At 44.1% G+C, this 17,531-nt stretch overlaps 2 protein-coding genes across 4 annotated transcripts; both read right to left on the bottom strand.

The window, feature by feature from the left end:
- Positions 1–1,500: 1,500 nt before the first annotated feature.
- Positions 1,501–7,620, bottom strand: LOC116387848 (zinc finger protein 11-like). Its single transcript, XM_031855273.1, has 7 exons — positions 7,044–7,620; positions 5,875–6,077; positions 5,668–5,760; positions 4,614–4,709; positions 4,333–4,443; positions 4,105–4,234; positions 1,501–4,008 (listed from the first exon to the last, which is right to left on the bottom strand). Exons 1-7 carry the CDS (start codon positions 7,054–7,056, stop codon positions 2,138–2,140), a joined length of 2,517 nt encoding a protein of 838 aa, XP_031711133.1. The 5' UTR covers positions 7,057–7,620; the 3' UTR covers positions 1,501–2,137.
- Positions 7,621–8,190: 570 nt separating this feature from the next.
- LOC116387850 (zinc finger protein ZFMSA12A-like) lies at positions 8,191–15,597 on the bottom strand. 3 transcript variants are annotated; one of them, XM_031855277.1, is made up of 9 exons: positions 15,446–15,597; positions 14,470–14,672; positions 14,232–14,324; positions 14,041–14,133; positions 13,825–13,935; positions 13,589–13,721; positions 9,679–12,966; positions 9,501–9,520; positions 8,191–8,831 (listed from the first exon to the last, which is right to left on the bottom strand). In XM_031855277.1, the coding sequence occupies exons 1-7, from the start codon at positions 15,447–15,449 to the stop codon at positions 11,573–11,575; spliced, it is 2,031 nt and encodes a 676-aa protein (XP_031711137.1). In that variant the 5' UTR covers positions 15,450–15,597; the 3' UTR covers positions 8,191–8,831; positions 9,501–9,520; positions 9,679–11,572. The 3 variants fall into 3 exon arrangements, with proteins under 3 accessions (XP_031711137.1, XP_031711135.1, XP_031711136.1); XM_031855275.1 differs by having other exon boundaries at positions 13,825–14,133; XM_031855276.1 differs by lacking the exon at positions 8,191–8,831 and having other exon boundaries at positions 8,968–12,966; positions 13,825–14,133.
- Between the last annotated feature and the right edge of the window lie 1,934 nt (positions 15,598–17,531).

The following is a 17,531-nucleotide window of genomic DNA, read 5'->3' as shown; positions in this document are numbered from 1 at the left end:
ATACGCACCCTGACAGCTGCAAAAAACCCAACAGATTTACTATGAGACGTGGGGGGGGGTTACATCTGGTAATGATGTGTTTGTTAGGAAGCTCTCATAGTAAATCTGTTGGGTTTTTTGCAGCTGTCAGGGTGCGTATAAAGTGTGATACATGCATTTTGAGATGTCTCAATACCAGCCCCTCATCAGGAATATATCACTATAAAATTCTCGTGGAATTCATTAGCCAAGCACTTAGGGAGTGTTTTCAGTTTACACTGTAAGCTGGCTGGCTTTGTCCAAAGGACGACACCTTTTGTGGGCCTTTTTAACAGTCCTGAACCTCGCAGGTGGGATTGAGATCAGTGAACTACCTCAATGGGGAGTCATCTTTTCCCCCAGATGGAACACAAGCAGGGTATGTCCTCAAAAAGGTCACGATAAAACTCCATGTAGAAAAAAAGAGAGCAGATACTTTGTTAAGCTGAGAAGTTCTGCATAATGTCTTCTTGGGCACAGCCTGTTGGCAGACAGGATGGAGCACAAGTTTCCACAGGATCCCGATGTTTAGTGGAGAAGATTAGAAGCATTTCTGAGTCGGTGAGAAAGAAGGAAGATTGCCGAGCACAGACAGCGTCTCCAGCCTGACAACTTCTCTTTTTTTGTGGTTTTTAACATCTTGTAACATTTAACACACCACCACCACAGCCACAGTCATCTTTGGGGGTGGATCTCCCTGTGAATGGCTAAGATTTTTGCCTTGTTTTAGAGAATATGGTTCAGAAACTACTAAGCATAAGTGACCACAGATGAGATGAAAGACAACATGGAACAAGGGAGAGAAACTGAGGGTAAAGAAACAGCTTCATCCAGAGAAAACATGAAAGTCACTGCAGCACAGATGGAAGAGATTAATCGCAATGTTAGGAGATGACGTAAGGCTTCATCTGCCCGAGTTCCAAGTTAATGGGAACAGTGGTGGTCCAGATCAAACTTTACTGTTGGCTAAACTGGGCTTAAGTTGCACCATGCAAACACAACATGAGGAATTGTCTTTGTCGTAGCTGAAACCACTTCAGATACAGCCAGGCGCCAGTCAAAACATCAGGAAATCGCAGGCTAATCAAGATTTAAATGAAGTTAATGACAGGAAATGGGCCGGACCGACTTCCGCTGCACTAGTCCCAATCCCTCTCTGCTCTCCTCAGACATACTTTGAGTTGTCTCCAGTTGGCAGCAAAGCAGAGTACACTTTGTTATTTCTATCCTTAATTTCAATACCTACGCCCGACGATGCACAAACAGCATGGTCACCTACTGCCCTCTAGTGAGACCTTCTGAAAGCTAATGTAACGTCCAACACAGTCACACACTTATTTCTGAGAACTCTAGCAGATGTTTTCCTCTGTTAAATAAATTAAATCCACATGCACCATGTATTACCAAGGTCATTTAATTTGAAATTTACAAATTTCAAAAAACATAATGGGGCATATATATATATATAAAAAAGGCCTACAGGAAAAAAAAAAAAAGTAGTCATGTTGAAATAGATGGCGCCATCATTTTAACTTTGCAATCTCACAATATTTGTCTTTCAGCATATTTACAGAGTCAACATTTTCAATTCTCGCACTATTGAGGCCTTTCCAAAAATATATATATTTTCATTAACATTACAGCTTGTGAACATACAGCATCTCACCCAAATAATATCCAGAATAACATCCAAACATATTCATGCATAAGAAACTGATAAAAAATAAGCTCAAGGAATAGCCTGGTGGGGAAAGAACGAGCTTGTGCTGATGTTAAAGAAACGGTTTGATATTTTGTAAAATACACTCGTTTACTTTCTTGCTGAGTTAGAGGAGGAGATTGATAACCACTCATGTAATTACCGGCAACAAAGCAAATAAGTTCCCAAAATGTCAAACTATTACTTAGTTACATAGTCCTGAACGATTGGCTAATGTGACTACATTTACTGTACAGTGAAGAGGAACCTTTACTGTACAGCATCATTCTGTATCCTTCATGTATTGCTTGGTTCAGTTGGTCCGTTGCAACTGTAGTAGCCTAACCGCCAAACGCAGCGCGTCAGTGTGTGTGTGTGTGTGTGTAAAACGTTCTGCTGCAGTCCGCCCTCGAGCCCGACTCAGTTCATGTTAGCGTGGCTCTTCAGGTGCCTCCTCAGGTGGTTCAGACAGGTGTAGGTCTTGGGACAGATCTGGCAGTGGTACGGTCTCACCCCCGAGTGGTTCAGCATGTGCTGCTTCAGCACGCTTCCGTCCGAGAAGGCTTTCCCGCACTGGGTGCACACGTACGGCCTCTCCCCCGTGTGCACGCGCATGTGAACAGTCACCTTGTGCGCCATAGTGAAACCTTTGCCGCACACCGTGCACTTGAACGGCCTTTCTCCGGTGTGGGTGAGCCTGTGTGTGCGCATCGCGCCCATCTGGGAGAACGCCTTGCCGCATTCTGGGCAGACGTGCGGCTTCTCGCCCGTGTGCACCCTGGTGTGACTCCGCAGCCCCCCCGCCGTGGAGAAACACTGCGAGCAGTGGGTGCACTGGTACGGCCGCTCTCCCGTGTGTGTGCGCATGTGCTGCTTCAGGTCGTAGCGGTTCCTGAAGCCGCGGCCGCAGACCAGACAGCTCTCGGGCCTGTCGTCGTTGTGGCGCAGCTCGTGGTTGGCCAGGCATTTCTCGGACAGGAAGCACTTGCCGCACTCCCGGCACTGATAGGGTTTCTCGTGGTCGACTCGCTGGTGGTACTTCAGCTCGCTGATGCCGGGGAAAGTCTCATCGCAGTACCTGCACCTGAAGCGATGGTTGGGGCTGTAGGGAAGCTGGTGGTCGCTCATCTGATGGTTCCTCAGCAGGTGGGCCATCTTGAAGGTCTTTCCGCAGTGAGAACACTCATACTTTGTCAGCAGCTGGACACACTGATGTCTGACCCGCTCGTGCAGAGACCTGAACTGACAGCCGCACTTTGTGCAAATGTGGGACGCATTTTTACACTTCCTCTTCCTGTGCCGGGAGAGGTGGGCCTCCGTGCGGAAGGCCTTACCGCACTGAGAGCATTTGTAAGGCTTCACCGCAGTGTGGAACCTCTGGTGCTCGAGAAACTCAAAACGATACTTAAAGCTCCTCCCACACAGTGGACAGTTATGCGTGACCCGTCCTCGCGGGTAGGCTGCCTTGACAGACGCTTTCCTGGAGGACGCCGAGGACACCCGGTGAGCGGAGCCGCTCTTCCGATGTTTTCCTCTGCTCATCAACTTGGCCGTCTCCATGTCGCCCACCTCCTCGTGCCGTTGCTGATGTTTGGTGAGACACTTGGAGGAGATGAAGCTCTTCCCGCACTGCTTACACTGATAAGGCTTGTCATGATCTACCTGCTGATGATACTTCAAGTCGCCGATCCCTGAGAAACCCACCCCGCAGTGGCTGCACTTGAAGAGGCGGCTTTGGACGTGAGTTAGCAGGTGTTCTTTTAAGCTGCTAGACTTTTGAAAACTTTTCCCGCAGTGCCCACAGTTGTAGCTGCGGCCACGTTTCGGGCAGTGGTGCCTGAATTTGTCCAGTGAGGTCGGAAAACTGTTCCCGCACTTAATGCACAGATACGCCGCGTTTTTGCATTTCCGTAGCCGGTGGCCGGCCAGCAGAGTGGCCGTTCTAAAAGCCCTCCCACACTCGGAGCAGTTGTAAGGCTGTAGCCCGCTGTGGACTCTCTGGTGTTCGATGAGGACGGAGTGGTGCTTGAAGCATTTGTCACACTCAAGGCATTTATGCGTCCCCGACTGCTGCCTCCTGCGAGGAGACGACGAGATGTCTGCCCTCTTTGGGGATTCGGGGAAGTCCGTCGAGGTGGAAGGGTTCGTGGAGAGTTCTTCGTCGAACATGACAATCTGAGGAACGTCGTTGTTTTCGTCGTCACACGCACTCGGGTGGGACGCGATGGCCACTTCCAGCGATGGAGGGAGAGACAGGGAGGGAATGAGAAGATCGTCCGACTCAAACGGAGCTGCAGGGAGAAAAAAAGTTAATACAACAGTCTCCCCTCTTCTTCAACTAATACACTACATGAGGACTTTTTTTTTTATAGCGAATGTGCACGTACCAACACTACACTTAGCCAGTTTTCCATGGCACTGTTTGCTTTGGAGAAGAAACTTAAGGTCATCTCCATTTGAGACACACTGCATGTACTCCTCTAAGACAGAGGGGGCGGCACTGATCCAGGAGGCAGTCTGTATACGAGAGGCCCAGAAAATTATAAAAAAAAGAGACATTTTGAAGTTGAAAGGTCTCCTAATGTATTGACTGTATTTTATAATCCTCTTTGCACCTGTTTGAAATCTGGTATTGGCAGCAGCTCCTCCAGTCTGGTAAAGAACTCACAAACCAGAGTCTCCAGAGCTGTGTCGAAGTCAGGGCCGTACTCCACTGGGAACACATTCTGTCAGATGGGGGGGGGAGAAGACAACCAGACACCTTCAGCACACGGCAATATACCAACATTTCTCAAATTCTGTCGGGTAAAACTGTGAGAAAGACACGGATGTATAACATTTGAGTTCTGCCAGATCATGTCATTTAGTGCACCGTGTACATGAAACGTATTTGTACCTTGAGGAAGTGCTCTCTGCCGTCAGTGTCTTCGATGAGGCCTTGCACCAGCTTCATAAAGTTCGCCTCTGGTGCCTCAATAACAGGATCGTTGGTCTGCGTTAGAAAACAAAACACCACAGTCACATGATTATAGGCGACGTAAATGTGAACAAAATATGAGACAACCAACTAGGGCGGACATTATCTTCGTTATTGATAAATAACGTTATCGTTAATCTGTTTATTGTTTCAACAAAAATGTCAGAAAATAGTGTAAAATGCACAGAACAATGTCTTCTAACTGATTGTGTTGGAGCATTCTGCCAGAAATCAATCACTCCACCAAAAGACACAGATATCTTCTTCACAAATAAACACAACAGAATGATTCTCTGATCATCTGGAAGCTAACAAACAAGGCTATCCACTATGTCAATGCTTTTGGTCCAAAATAACTGAATATCCAAATGATGTATTTATTATAGCATAATTCATATGCCTGACCCAGGGCACCACTGCAAGTCCATCTCTTCCAAACACAGGTTATATAGTATACGCCCTTTTTTGGGACTCCACATTAATTGTACCTTTTTGCAAAGCTTCACACACTAGAGCGCAAAACTGCAAACCAGAAAGATTCAGTTAGAAGCACAGAAGTACTGGGACTTTCAAAACAAAGTGCATTTACTCTTGGAACACAATTTTGAGGTACTTGAAATTGTGGATAACTTTGTTTGTTAGCTTACCGATGATCAGAAAACCATGCTGTCATGTTTATGTTTTGAAGATATGTGTATTTAGATGGGTCAACTTTGAGGGCCACTGTTTTCCAAAATGGTTTGTCATTCTGTTTAATCAAACCTACGTTATAACACTGACATGTGTTTGCATGTGAAAGAAATTAATTCACCATCGCCATCATATCAGACTAAAAGAAAGCAGCAAGTCCTGATCTTTGAGAGGTTGGAACCAGTTGATGTTTTGGTATTTTTGCTGTAACATTTAGTCAAACGAATAATTATTAGCTGAGTAATCATTTCTGTTCTTCAACCACTCGATTAAAAACACTCACCTCCTCAATGCAAGATGTTCGGATTCGGTTGAGGTGGCTCTCAACAGCCTTGAGATCTTCAGGGTGCTCAGAACGCAACAGCTCCAGAGTTGTCTAGAGGAAATTGAATACACGATATTAATGTTTCAATGATATCCTTTTATTGAGTCTCTTATTCGATTGTTCTCTTTTCATACATGATGGATCTACACATTTCAAAACACTCACCCTTGCTCTCAGGCCCAGTGAGAGCAGCCTCCCTTCTCTTTTGCTCATCAGTTCAGGAACTGCATCTGTTACCATGGACACAAACTCCTCCAGTTTCCCATAGTGCTTTATGCTCCTCTGGCGGACCACTTCCCACATCACCGCTGACATCAGCCGGAGTGGTGGGACCAGGATGGCCAGCGAGGACAGAGGGACACTGAATTCTTCAAAAAGAAATTCGATTGGGTCAAATAAACGTACAAAGCAAGATGGATACCTTGTACTGTGTGACTGCTGCTACATATACCCGGGGGGGGGGGGTCACTTCCCATGTGACATGTGTTGTGTTTTAATGTTGAAAGATTGGATTTTGTGTTATATGCAAATATTCATTCATACTAGGTCTTATTGGCGTACTTATGAGTATCTGAGTGCTTGTTTTTAGCAGGAGGGGGAATAGACTCCAGTGCTAATTGAAGACAAGCAATACATGTTCTAATCAGTACAGCATCTCACTTTAAAGTCAGTACAGCCACAGAAACCCGCGCGCTCTGTTCTTTCCTCCTGTCTCCATCCCTGTGGTGAACTAGCTCGTGAGAGTAGGACGTACATCAAAGTAGGGTGCGTTCTCTGGAGCACCAGGGTTGTTTTCAAACGTCTAGCTCCAACCACTCACTGCATTTGTATAGCTAACGTTAGTTCTGAACGTTATGGTAGTACTTATATACTAAAATAAACCCACTCGGTACTTTTACACTGTGCGAAATGGCACAGGAGGTAACTTATAGTGAGTAACGTTAGCAAAAACATGACCAGTTTGAACACATAACGTTAACCGTTAGCTTTATTTCAAATTAAACTGGCTATTGCTAACTATCAGACAAAACGTGCCAACAGTTAGGTTGCGTTTCATACATTTAAAAACATTTTTGACCGCAGAAAAAACGTTTCCAGCAGAAAGGTATTGTTAAACACGAGACACAGAGTTACCGTAAGGTATCGTTACCAGACTAGACAGGAGGCCGCTGGTGTTGCCTGGTAAAACAGACTTATTATTGGGAAAAACAATTCTTGTTCCAGGGATTAGTCGAGGCCTGTTCAGCCTCGGCTAATCCCTCGCTTTAGCTATTCAACTAGCTGCATAAGCGATAAATATACTGTTTAGCCGAGCATCGCAAGCTAATACATACCCGTGTCGTTCATTTTGGATTTCTTTAATAACGATGGAAAGAAAAATTACAAAAGACTATCTTTCATACTTTCGGTTAGCGTGTTAGCTAGCCGCATACGGGGCTTCAGGCGCCAACTTCTTCCTGAAACACGTTCATTCTGGGGGAGCGGTGTTTCTGTCCTTGTCTAACAGCGAGGTTCGTTTTGCTGTACGGGGCAGCCCGGATGAGACAATGCTAATTCACCCTACTTTCAAAATGAGATGCACCGCCTTTCCGGACAACCAAATAACTAAATCTTTGAAGTAATGTTTAAATTTGATAAATGTTTTCTTTTATGTTGCATATTATCACATAATTGTAAATTAATAGGTTTTGAATATATATTTCCAAAAACTATGTAAAAACTAGTTTGCCATTGAAGCGATTATAATTTTACTCCCTTATAAAAGAGATTTAAAATCTCAATGGGATTATCTGGCATAAATGCAGGTTCAATAAAATAATAAAAAAATCAGCTTGTAATACAGTCTACCAGTGGTGGGTCGTCAGGGCCTGCAAGGCCTCTGCTGGCCTAAACAGAATCATAAAGTTATATCTATTTTATAATTTAATAATTTTTCTTAAATACATTACATGTATTATAATTTATAAAAATATTTTTCCCATTATCTTATTTTCTCATTGCACAGCTATTGTCTTCCTCAGCTGCTCTGCTTCCAGTGCAGCTTGTTTTAATTAGAGCTTTTATCCAATCAGATTTCACCTGTGTCTCTAGGTAAGAAGAGAGGCCCTAGGCCTGCAGACTCACAAGTGCATGCCTTTGCAGTTTAAGTGAATGGGGACGATATTGTTGATTGTCATAGTGTTCAACCAATCAGATCTTTAGTTTGACATGTTGGGCGTATTCTTTGATGTGCCAGAGCCTGCTAGCTGACCTACAAGTACATCAGTATTACTGCAGCTCAGCTTTCAGGAGCAGCTCTACAGTGAGGTGCAGCGTGTGCTGTGATTGGTCAGTGGTCATGTGACTATCGTGAAACGAAAGTTAACACCAGAGGCTTAGTCGGAGTAGTGAGAGTTCAAATTGAAAGATATGGAAGAAATCACATTTTTTGCATTTTGCTTGGTGTAGATTTTTAAAATTTTTTTTTTTACCTAGCTTTTAACACTCAATGGCTGAAGGAGGAGGCGAAACGGATTTGTGAGTTGGGATTTAACTCTTGGTCAACAAAGAAAGGACTAGGAGCATGTGATCAGCATTTGGTAAATCAACTTTTTTTTTTTTTTTTTTTACATCCAATATCTGAATGGCCCGTGCCCTTGAGTGTGTAGCAGAAGGCGTGTTGCTGCTGTTGTTTTCTCGTTAAGCTAGTTAGCGTCACCTCCCAGAACACTTGCGGAGCCCCAGCTGTTTTATGTTGTTGTTTTTTTTGTTCCTGGGGCAGCGGCCGGAACTGGAGGGCGCGGCTGGAATCAGCTTGGCGGAGGCGGGGGCCCACTGCAGATTGGCGGAGGCAGGGGTCTGCTGCGGCTTGGCGGAGGCTTGGGCCAGCTTGGCGGAGGCGGGGGCCGGCTGCAGCTTGGCGGAGGCGGGGTCCCGCTGCAGCTTGGCGGAGGCGAGGGCCCGCTGCGGCTTGGCGGAGGCGAGGGCCCGCTGCGGCTTGGCGGAGGCGGGGGCCGGCTGCAGCTTGGCGGAGGCGGGGGCCGGCTGCGGTTTGGTGGAGGCGGGGGCCTGCTGTGGTTTGGCGGAGGCGGGGGCCTGCTGCGGCTTGGCGGTGTGGTGGAGGACTTAAATGCAGACAAGACCTGAAGTAGAGTGAAGCAGGTATTTAATTAAAATGTGAAAACAGAACAGAAAACTTACAGGAACATAACAGGGAATCCACGGACGAGACAAGAGACGAGGGGGGGAAATCCAGCAGGACGAGGCAGGGCAGGCATACGGGGAACCCGGGAACAGGACGAGCCAAACGGGCGGGTAGACATGAAAATGATCTGGCAGTGAGTGCATGTATACATGGTTGTATGGTGGTTTATACAAAAAAATAGACTAACTTTGGATGACATTTCAAACATTTTTTAACCGTGTTACAACTACAGTCGATGGTTACGACAGCCTTTCGGGTGATTCAAAAACGTCTGTGTGTCTATTTTGTTTTTGGTTTAATTTCTGGTTTCGTTTTCGACGCCAGAATTGGATGTTACCGTCCACACCTTAATGTTACACGTACATTTAATAATGGCTAACTATATCATATGATGATGTTTTATTCAGAAGAAGCGGTAAACGTGCTCTTGATTTACTGTCAATAACGTAGAAACGTAATAACATTAGTAATTCAGTCATGCCAAATAACTTAACTCCCAAAGTTAAGGCTACAGTCACAGGATCATAAGAATGTCATGTGTCCCTCTAACAAAGAACTAAAAACACTGACCCAAGCACAGCGTGCTATTTCAATGTTAATACCTCACCTCCTTTGGCCTCTTGCTCTCTGGAGGCGGACCATGTGAGGAAATCAGAGGGAAACAGAATTACACCTCCAAACTTAACAGCCTTAAGATGTCCACTTCGTGAACGTGAAACACACATTAGGCTAAGTAGGAGTCATTTCAATACCAGAACTATTATACCATTATAAATCATACGTACCACTGTCATCAACTGAACAAGCTTGGACAGGCTTGGTTGAAATGCTGGTGTCCTTCAACTGCATGCTCTTCAGTTCCGGGAAAGTATTTTTAATTTCCTCATCAGTTTGCAGGAGGTTCAGGAAGGCTTTGCAGCTGTCCTCACCTTTGTTCATGAGCTTGTCCACGAGCCTAACGACGTGGCCCTCTACATCTTCCTTGTCGATGCTTTTAAGGTTCCTGTACTCACGCTGAGTTATCAGCTCATTCTCATCAACTTTGTTGAGGATTAGCATGTAGTCTCCACACAAAGTCTGCACAATGGCTGTCTTATTACGTCTCACCGTGTCTCTGAATGACATGTTGAATCTGAGAAACGGAGACAAAAAGAAGAAACGGTAAAGTACACCAGGAAATACTGGGTTTTGGTTCAGTCAATCTGTGACAGCTGAGATGTTTTTGTAACATATACGGCACATATACATTACAATTAATCATTGTGTACTTCACTCATGAGTGAGATTCATTTCTGAAAACTTACTAAACGCAGCATCAAGCGTTACTCTGTAATAAGTGAGTTTAATGAGTTGGCTTTATAATGTAGCCAAGTAGCTTGGAATTAACGATATATTTTGAAATCATGTAAGATTTGAACCTTACAAGTTGACTGCTGTACTCCGAAACTACAGCACAGCTCCAACAATACAGAGGTCATTACTTTAAGATTTGGTCACTTACAGTCAGGAAGTTGTTTCCTCCGTGTCCTCGTGCCCGTAATAACTGTGCAAGCTGCTTTCGTTATCAAAATTCGGTAGTTATATATCCGTACAAAGCTTGTATCTGAATTTAAAACAGGCGGGCTTTATGCACCATGCACGAGCAATTCGGTTAGAATACTTGCTTACCGCTTCGTGGATAAGGAGCACCTGAGCTGTTATCGACGAGTAACAAGTTGATCAGGGTGTTCCGTTTCCTCAGATTCCCCGCACCCCGCCAAGGTACAAAGGTCTCCTGGGGAAAAGTGATGTATTCAATGTAAGTACACACCCGCTGACACCTCACACTTCAGCACCACAAACACACGTGTCGACAAATGGTGCCAACATTTTGGTTTTTGTGTTGTGTTGTGTTGCCTCCAGCTCTTCCACTCTGCTCCGCTAGCTGAGCCTGTGGAGGAGATCACAAAGGTGGAGGATATGGAGCAAAAGCCTGAAAAGATGTTATAAAAGCAATGTGGGAAGGACACATTCAAACGTTAGAAAAAGAAGGAGCATCTCACTGCCATGCGCCACCAGGCCAGTCCATTTAGCAATAAGTATTAGTGTTTATAAGTATTCTTGCTCTGCGTCGTCCTCGTGTTGTGGATTTTTTGTTTTGTTATTAATTTAAAAAAGGGGAACATGTCCAGTGACAAGTTTTGAAGAAAAATGTTAGTTTTGCCTGAACTTGCTGGTTAGCTGGTTTTGAAACGTAGATCTACAGTGCTTCTATAAATGTGTATACCTTTTGGGGTGTGAAATAAAGTTGAGTGATATACTGAAATATCAAATGCTCATTTAAAGTGAATTCTTTTAGTCAATCTTTATTTATATGCACGGCGGTCCAATGAGAGCCTTTCACTCTCTTCATGGGAGCCGACACAGGACAATAATGGCAAAAAGGAAAAACATTTAGACAAACATGTAACAATTTCACAAATGCAAAAGTGTGAAGATAACATTGTTACATGTTTTTTTTTTAGAAAAGAGTTTCAAACCACCATCAAACAAAATGTGAACACAACAATATTAAAGTTTGACATTTTGGGAAGAACACTTATTCGCATTTTGGAGGACCGTCAGAAAAGAGGATTGATACCACTCTCATATCTGTTAAAGCTAAAGCATCGAGGCGGTCAGCTTAGCTTAGCCCTAGACTTAGACAGTCTGGTTTTGCACTACACTGTGAGCTTTCAAGTGTCTCTTCAGGTGATTGTGGCATGTGTACGTCTTTGCACACATCTGACAAGCGTAGGGTCGCACCCCTGCATGACCCATGGTGTGTTTTTTCAATTCGCTGCCACGTGAAAAACCTTTCCCACACTCACAACAGACGTAAGGACGCTCTCCGGTGTGAACGCGCATGTGAAGTGTCAATTTGCTCGCCATGGTGAATCCCCTCCCGCACACAACGCACTTGTACGGCCTTTCCCCCGTGTGAGTGCGCCTGTGTATCTGCAGCTCGCCGGCGGAAACGAAAGCCTTGCCGCAGTCCGAGCACAGATACGGTTTCTCCCCGGTGTGGATCCTTATGTGGACGTTCAGGTTTCCCGACACGGAGAAACGCTTCCCACAGTACGTGCACTGAAACGGCCTCTCGCCCGTGTGACTGCGCATGTGGAGACTCAGGTCATGTTTGTTCTTGAAGACTTTGCCGCAGTGCGCACAAACCTGCGTTTTCTGCTGCCTGTGGCGCAGCTCGTGGGCTGTCAAACAGGCAGCAGAGCGGAAACACTTCCCGCACTGCGTGCACTGATTGGACAGCTCGGGAGGATGAATCTTCTGGTGGGATCTCAGCTCACTCATACTGGGGCACACTTTCCCACACTGTCTGCACGTGAAGATACGGCTCTGGCTGTGAGTCAGCTCGTGCTTACCCAGCAAGTGCATCGTCTTAAAGCTTTTTCCGCACTGAGAACAGTCAAACTTTAGGACACCACCAACACACCGGTGTCTGCATTTGTCCTGCGCTGATTGAAAGCTATTCCCGCATTTGATGCAAATATAAGCCGCTTTTGTGCACTGTGTCCGCCTGTGAGAGGACAGGTCAGAGGTCCTCCTAAAGGCTTTTCCGCACTGAGAGCACTTGAAAGGGTTTTCTCCAGTGTGCAGCCTCTGATGGTCCAGGAGTTCGTAGCGGTAAATGAAGCACTTTCCACACTGAGCGCATTTCTGCGCAATTCTCCGCCGTGGACGGCCAATCCCAGAGCTGGACGATACAAGACTCTCAGTGGATGTAGATGGAGCTCGGTGGGTGTCTGACGCCCCGTCATCACACTCCTCCGCAACACGAACATCAGGAATTCTGTCATTGCATTTCCCTCCGCTTGTTTGTTCTGCATTACTGCCGTACCGAGTGTTTGTTTCCTCCTCGGGTGGCCATCTTGCATCGTGTATCCCCACATCTCCTGCGTCCTGGGGAGGAATCCCATCAGATTCTCTTTGGTTCTGAAATGTTTGTGCGCTAGATTCTGCATCTTCAGCAGTGGTCTCTTGCAGTGAAGGAGGGAGAGATAATGATGAGAAGAGTCGCTGCTCCGAGGGAGAGGGCACTGTTTGAAAAGAGAAATTTAAAAAGTGGGAGATTCATTCATTTACTTTTGGTACAAATTGAGGGCGTTACTTTTCAAATTGTCTGAAATATATCTGCAAAATTATTGTCACATTCAATTAATCCGTTGATTGTCTTTTTCAATTAAAGCTACTACGAGGAACTTTCATTTTGTGTGGATTTTAGCGGTCTCCGTGGTAGTGTTTCCGAGCACCAGATTCCCAGTTTAGAAAACCTCTTATTTTACTGCAGCAGGGTCTTTGACAGTCTGCTCTGTCCTGGTTTTGTTCTTGGGCTCTCCTGGGCCGCCCCTGCCTTCAGCGGGCCTTAGCCATACAGCACGGGCCTCCAGCAGGTGGCGGTGTTGGCGCCCAGCGAGACAAAGCTCTGCTATTGGCCAGAGGAGGGGACGCTGCCAGGCGTGGAGCCCTCCCTCTCCCACTTTCATAACCAGTTAAAAGTTCCTCACAGTAACTTTAATTGTTAAACCATTTTGTCGACAAATGTCAGTAAATGGAGAACAATGTCAATAACAATGATGAATGGATCATCAGTTAATTGACACTAATATCACTAATATGCACATTAAACCCCTGGCTGGTATCCCAGGCACACTGACTTACCACCGGTATCCATCTCGGCCATTTTACCACAGCGGGCCTTGCTTCTGAGCAGTACTTTAAGGTCATCTTCTTTGGATACACACTGCATGAACTCTTCTAGCACAGAGGGTGTATCACTCATCCACACTGCAGTCTTTATCAAACAAATAAAAGTATCATTTTTGATGGACTGGAAACAAACAATCAATCTCTGGAAATGCTTTGTAAACTGAAATTTCTATGGTGTAAGGTTTTACCTGCTTAAAGTCTGGTATAAGCAGCAACTCCTCCAGTCTGGTGAAGAACTCACAAACCAGTGTCTCCAGAGCCGTATCAAAGTCATGCCCAAACTCCACAGGAAACACATTCTGTGTGGTGGAACATTTCAACCCAAACCTCGTTGTTACTGCATCATTGAACAAATTGCTCCGTTTAATGTCCAAACTGAAAATGAGGTGAAAGCAGAGACGCACCTTGAGGAAGTGCTCTCTCTCTTTCGGGTCCTCCAGGAGTCTTTGAACAAGCCTGACGAAGTCGGCTTCAAGAGCTTCATTTCCTGGATGAACCTGTCAAGAAAAAATACACACGCCTAAATATATAAACAGAACGCTTTTCAAACAGACAGAAATGTCCACGATTTAAAAATAAAATAAAAATCACACACCTGTTTTGCGCTCGACGGCAGGTGGCTGTTCAAGAGTGTTTCAACACTTCTGAGATCCTCTGACTGTTCAGAACGTAACATCTGTAACATCATCTGGAAAAGCCATCAAGCAGGAGTGACATATTTGAAATGATATGTAGATGCTCCATCATCTTTGCTTTTAATGTTTGAAAGTGCAGAAAGTTCTATAATATAATCCTTGTGAAAATTAAATATATGGTTCGTCTCTACCTCTCACCTTTGCTCTTAAACCCAGAGTGAGCAATCTCATCTGTCTGTCAGTCAAGATGTCAGGGATCGCTTCAGTTACCATGGACACAAACTCCTCCACCATCCCATAATGCGTGATGCTCCTCAGACGAACCACCTTCCACATCGCCGCCGTCATCACCCTCAGAGGTGGGAGCAGGAGCCTCAGCGAGGACAGGGGCAGGGGGCCCTCTGCAAGGGGGAGCAGGTGACTGTAGCATTAATTATTCATGCTTAAGAATATTGCACTTAAAGTACGCGGGCACACCAGAAACATAAATCATCTACAGCATGATGAACAGTCTCACGAGTGTTGGCAGAGAAGAAGTGATGAAAACACAGGCTCTTTACAGCAGACAGGTCATACAATCACACTTAAAACACACAAACAAAGTGGCCTGTTCATCTTTTTGCACACACTTACTGTATGATCAGGCAGCAGTCATACAAACAACACAGGATGCTACAACAATAGCAGATATGCAGCGTTAGTATAGAATGTGACAGTTTTCTTAGCCTGTTGATTTTCCTTAGTTAACAAAATCTAAAGAAAAAACGAGGTTCAGTTAGATATAGCCCTTAAAATAAAGAGTAACGTTATCATTTAGGTTAATTCATTTTCTTCTTGTATTTGGGTTGCCCATTGTTAGCATTTTGAGTATCCCAGTTTGATAATAGATCAAACACTGTCAGCCCACTTGTGTATTATAAATAGTTATGGTATGATGGGCTATAGGTGCACAACAAAAACAGTTTCTCAACAAATAGAAAACTTTAAACGTTATCTTATATTCATTCTTCTCTTCGTCATATGCCCCAAATTAAATAAATATAGTGCAAACTGCGATTACATCTGAGTATGAATTTATTAGTTTAATAAGTCAAAGCTAGGAAGTTGCTGTTAGCAGGCAAGCTAACAACATCAAAACAAACGGACATGACCCCAGAAAAATACAAAACGTTACCCATTTCATTCCTCCGAAGAGCTCAGGCAGTTGAGATACACTGAGGAATGTTTTCAGAATCTTTCTCCTGCAGTGACTAGCTGGGGAAATGAGTTTTTAGCTAATCCAGCACCTCGCTGCAGCGAAACACCACTTCTTGACTTTACTTCTTCGTGTTCTATATTTCGGTAGACAACTCGACATCCGGTCTCTTCACCGCCACCAATCGTCTGCAACTTACATTTCCGGCAACCATCAGCTGTAACATAACATTTCATAATTTCTTTCCAAATCTGCCTCAAATTAACTAATTATCTTCTTATCACCACATACAAGTAACACAGTCAACATGTAAAGTAACAAATAAAAATACAAAGCTCTCCAGTTATTTGTAAGTATTTCATGTCGTTGGCCTCCAACAGTCTTTTGTCTCACTCCAGCTTTACACACAGCCAGAGTATCTCTTGTGTAGATGCATAAATCCCCTGATGGTGGCGGTGAAGGCTTTCTAAAAGAGAGGGCCCAGTAGTTATTCATCAGAAAGAGAGGAACCAAAGTAATTAGATAGTGCCTCATCAGACCATCTGGGCAGTGTCAGCCACCATGACACCAAGTAAATCCCCGCAGTGCATGTTGACTGACAGAAGGGCCCTTGTGTACTTAAAAAGGCTATTTCCTCTACTCTTCTTTTTTTCGGATTCTCAGCCCTTTTGGTGAGGCCAACCTCGATTTTTACTCGATTTTCACCACCAACAGTCAAACAGCAGCACAGGGCTGATAAAATTGCAAATACATATACCAGCTAATGCGCAAGCTAAGCGTAATGTTGAATTGGAATTTTAGTAAAAGTAGCCAATAAACCTGATATAGTCTCCTAACCACTGGAACGCAATTTTGAATGTATTGCATTCCATCACAAGAAGACACAAGATCATAAAAGGTGATGAAATCAGATTTTAATTAAATCAATATTAATTTTTGTTTGGTGTGTTTGCGTTCTTTTTTTTGCCATAAATAGGCTTCCAAAAAAACACTACAACAAATGGCAAAAACTAGTCAAAGATTACTAAAAAAACACAATGAGTCCATCTTCCCCTAAAACAATGCAAACTGATTTTGCATTAACTGGTATATTTTCTTGCTAAATTAAGTGTTCAAATAAAATAATCCCAATTTAAAGACACAGAGATTATGTTGAAAAAGAAGAATTACATTCCCATTGACCTATTTGACCTATTTGACTGATGATGACTCGACTCGAATGTGACACACGACCTTCGCTTTTACTAAACGTTATTTGAATAAATGGCACACACAGAACACGCAATTCATCAAATGTCTTTGCATTAGATTTAGCATGTCCACATTATATGTAGACGATTTGTAATGCATTACATTGACATTGCTGTGTTTTCACTGTGTACTGGTGCATTTTGTAATTAGACATAGTGCATTTTTAATCTTTTAAAAAATGTTTGCTCTCTCTGATGAGGCTTTAATCTCCGCCACATGTCCAAACGCTTAAAAATCAGATCAATTACCAAGTCACATTCAGTCAAGTCACATTTTTCTGGCACTTCTCGCACGAACCCAAATTAAATTCAAAGTAAGCATCTGTCTATTATGGGGATGGATGGCAGAAGTATAGTCGTGTGTGTGTGTGTGTGTGTGTGTGTGTGGTAGTCGTGTTAATGCATGTATGTCCATGTGTACTGTATGTCTGTGTGTGTTTGACAGAGAGAGAGAGAGAAAAGAGCGAGTCTGTGCATATGTGTGTCTGTGCGTGTGTAATTAAAACAAGTGATTTTTTTTTTTCTACACACAGATTATCCCTCTATCCCAGCTGGTCAGAGTTGGATTTGACCACCCCGACAACCAGAGAGAGGAAATCTCTTTGGGGCTAAATCCAAATTGGCACCCTTGATGATGTTTTTTTTTCCAAACTGAAAATGTGGGAGCGCTCGATTATCGACTTTAAATCAGAACACAACAAAAAATGTTTTGGGTAATACAATGCCCTGATTCTCCCTAAGAGACAGACATTACACACAAATGCCAAAATGGCTGAGCACTGTTTATTATTGTTGTTTTTTTGTAGATTTTTTGG

This window comes from Anarrhichthys ocellatus, unplaced genomic scaffold (assembly GCF_004355925.1).
Source record: "Anarrhichthys ocellatus isolate YVR2014 unplaced genomic scaffold, GSC_Weel_1.0 scaffold15, whole genome shotgun sequence".
Classification (NCBI taxonomy): Eukaryota; Metazoa; Chordata; class Actinopteri; order Perciformes; family Anarhichadidae; genus Anarrhichthys; species Anarrhichthys ocellatus.
The sequence above is the reverse complement of the archived record's forward strand: the minus strand, read 5'-3'. Positions and strand labels throughout refer to the sequence as shown.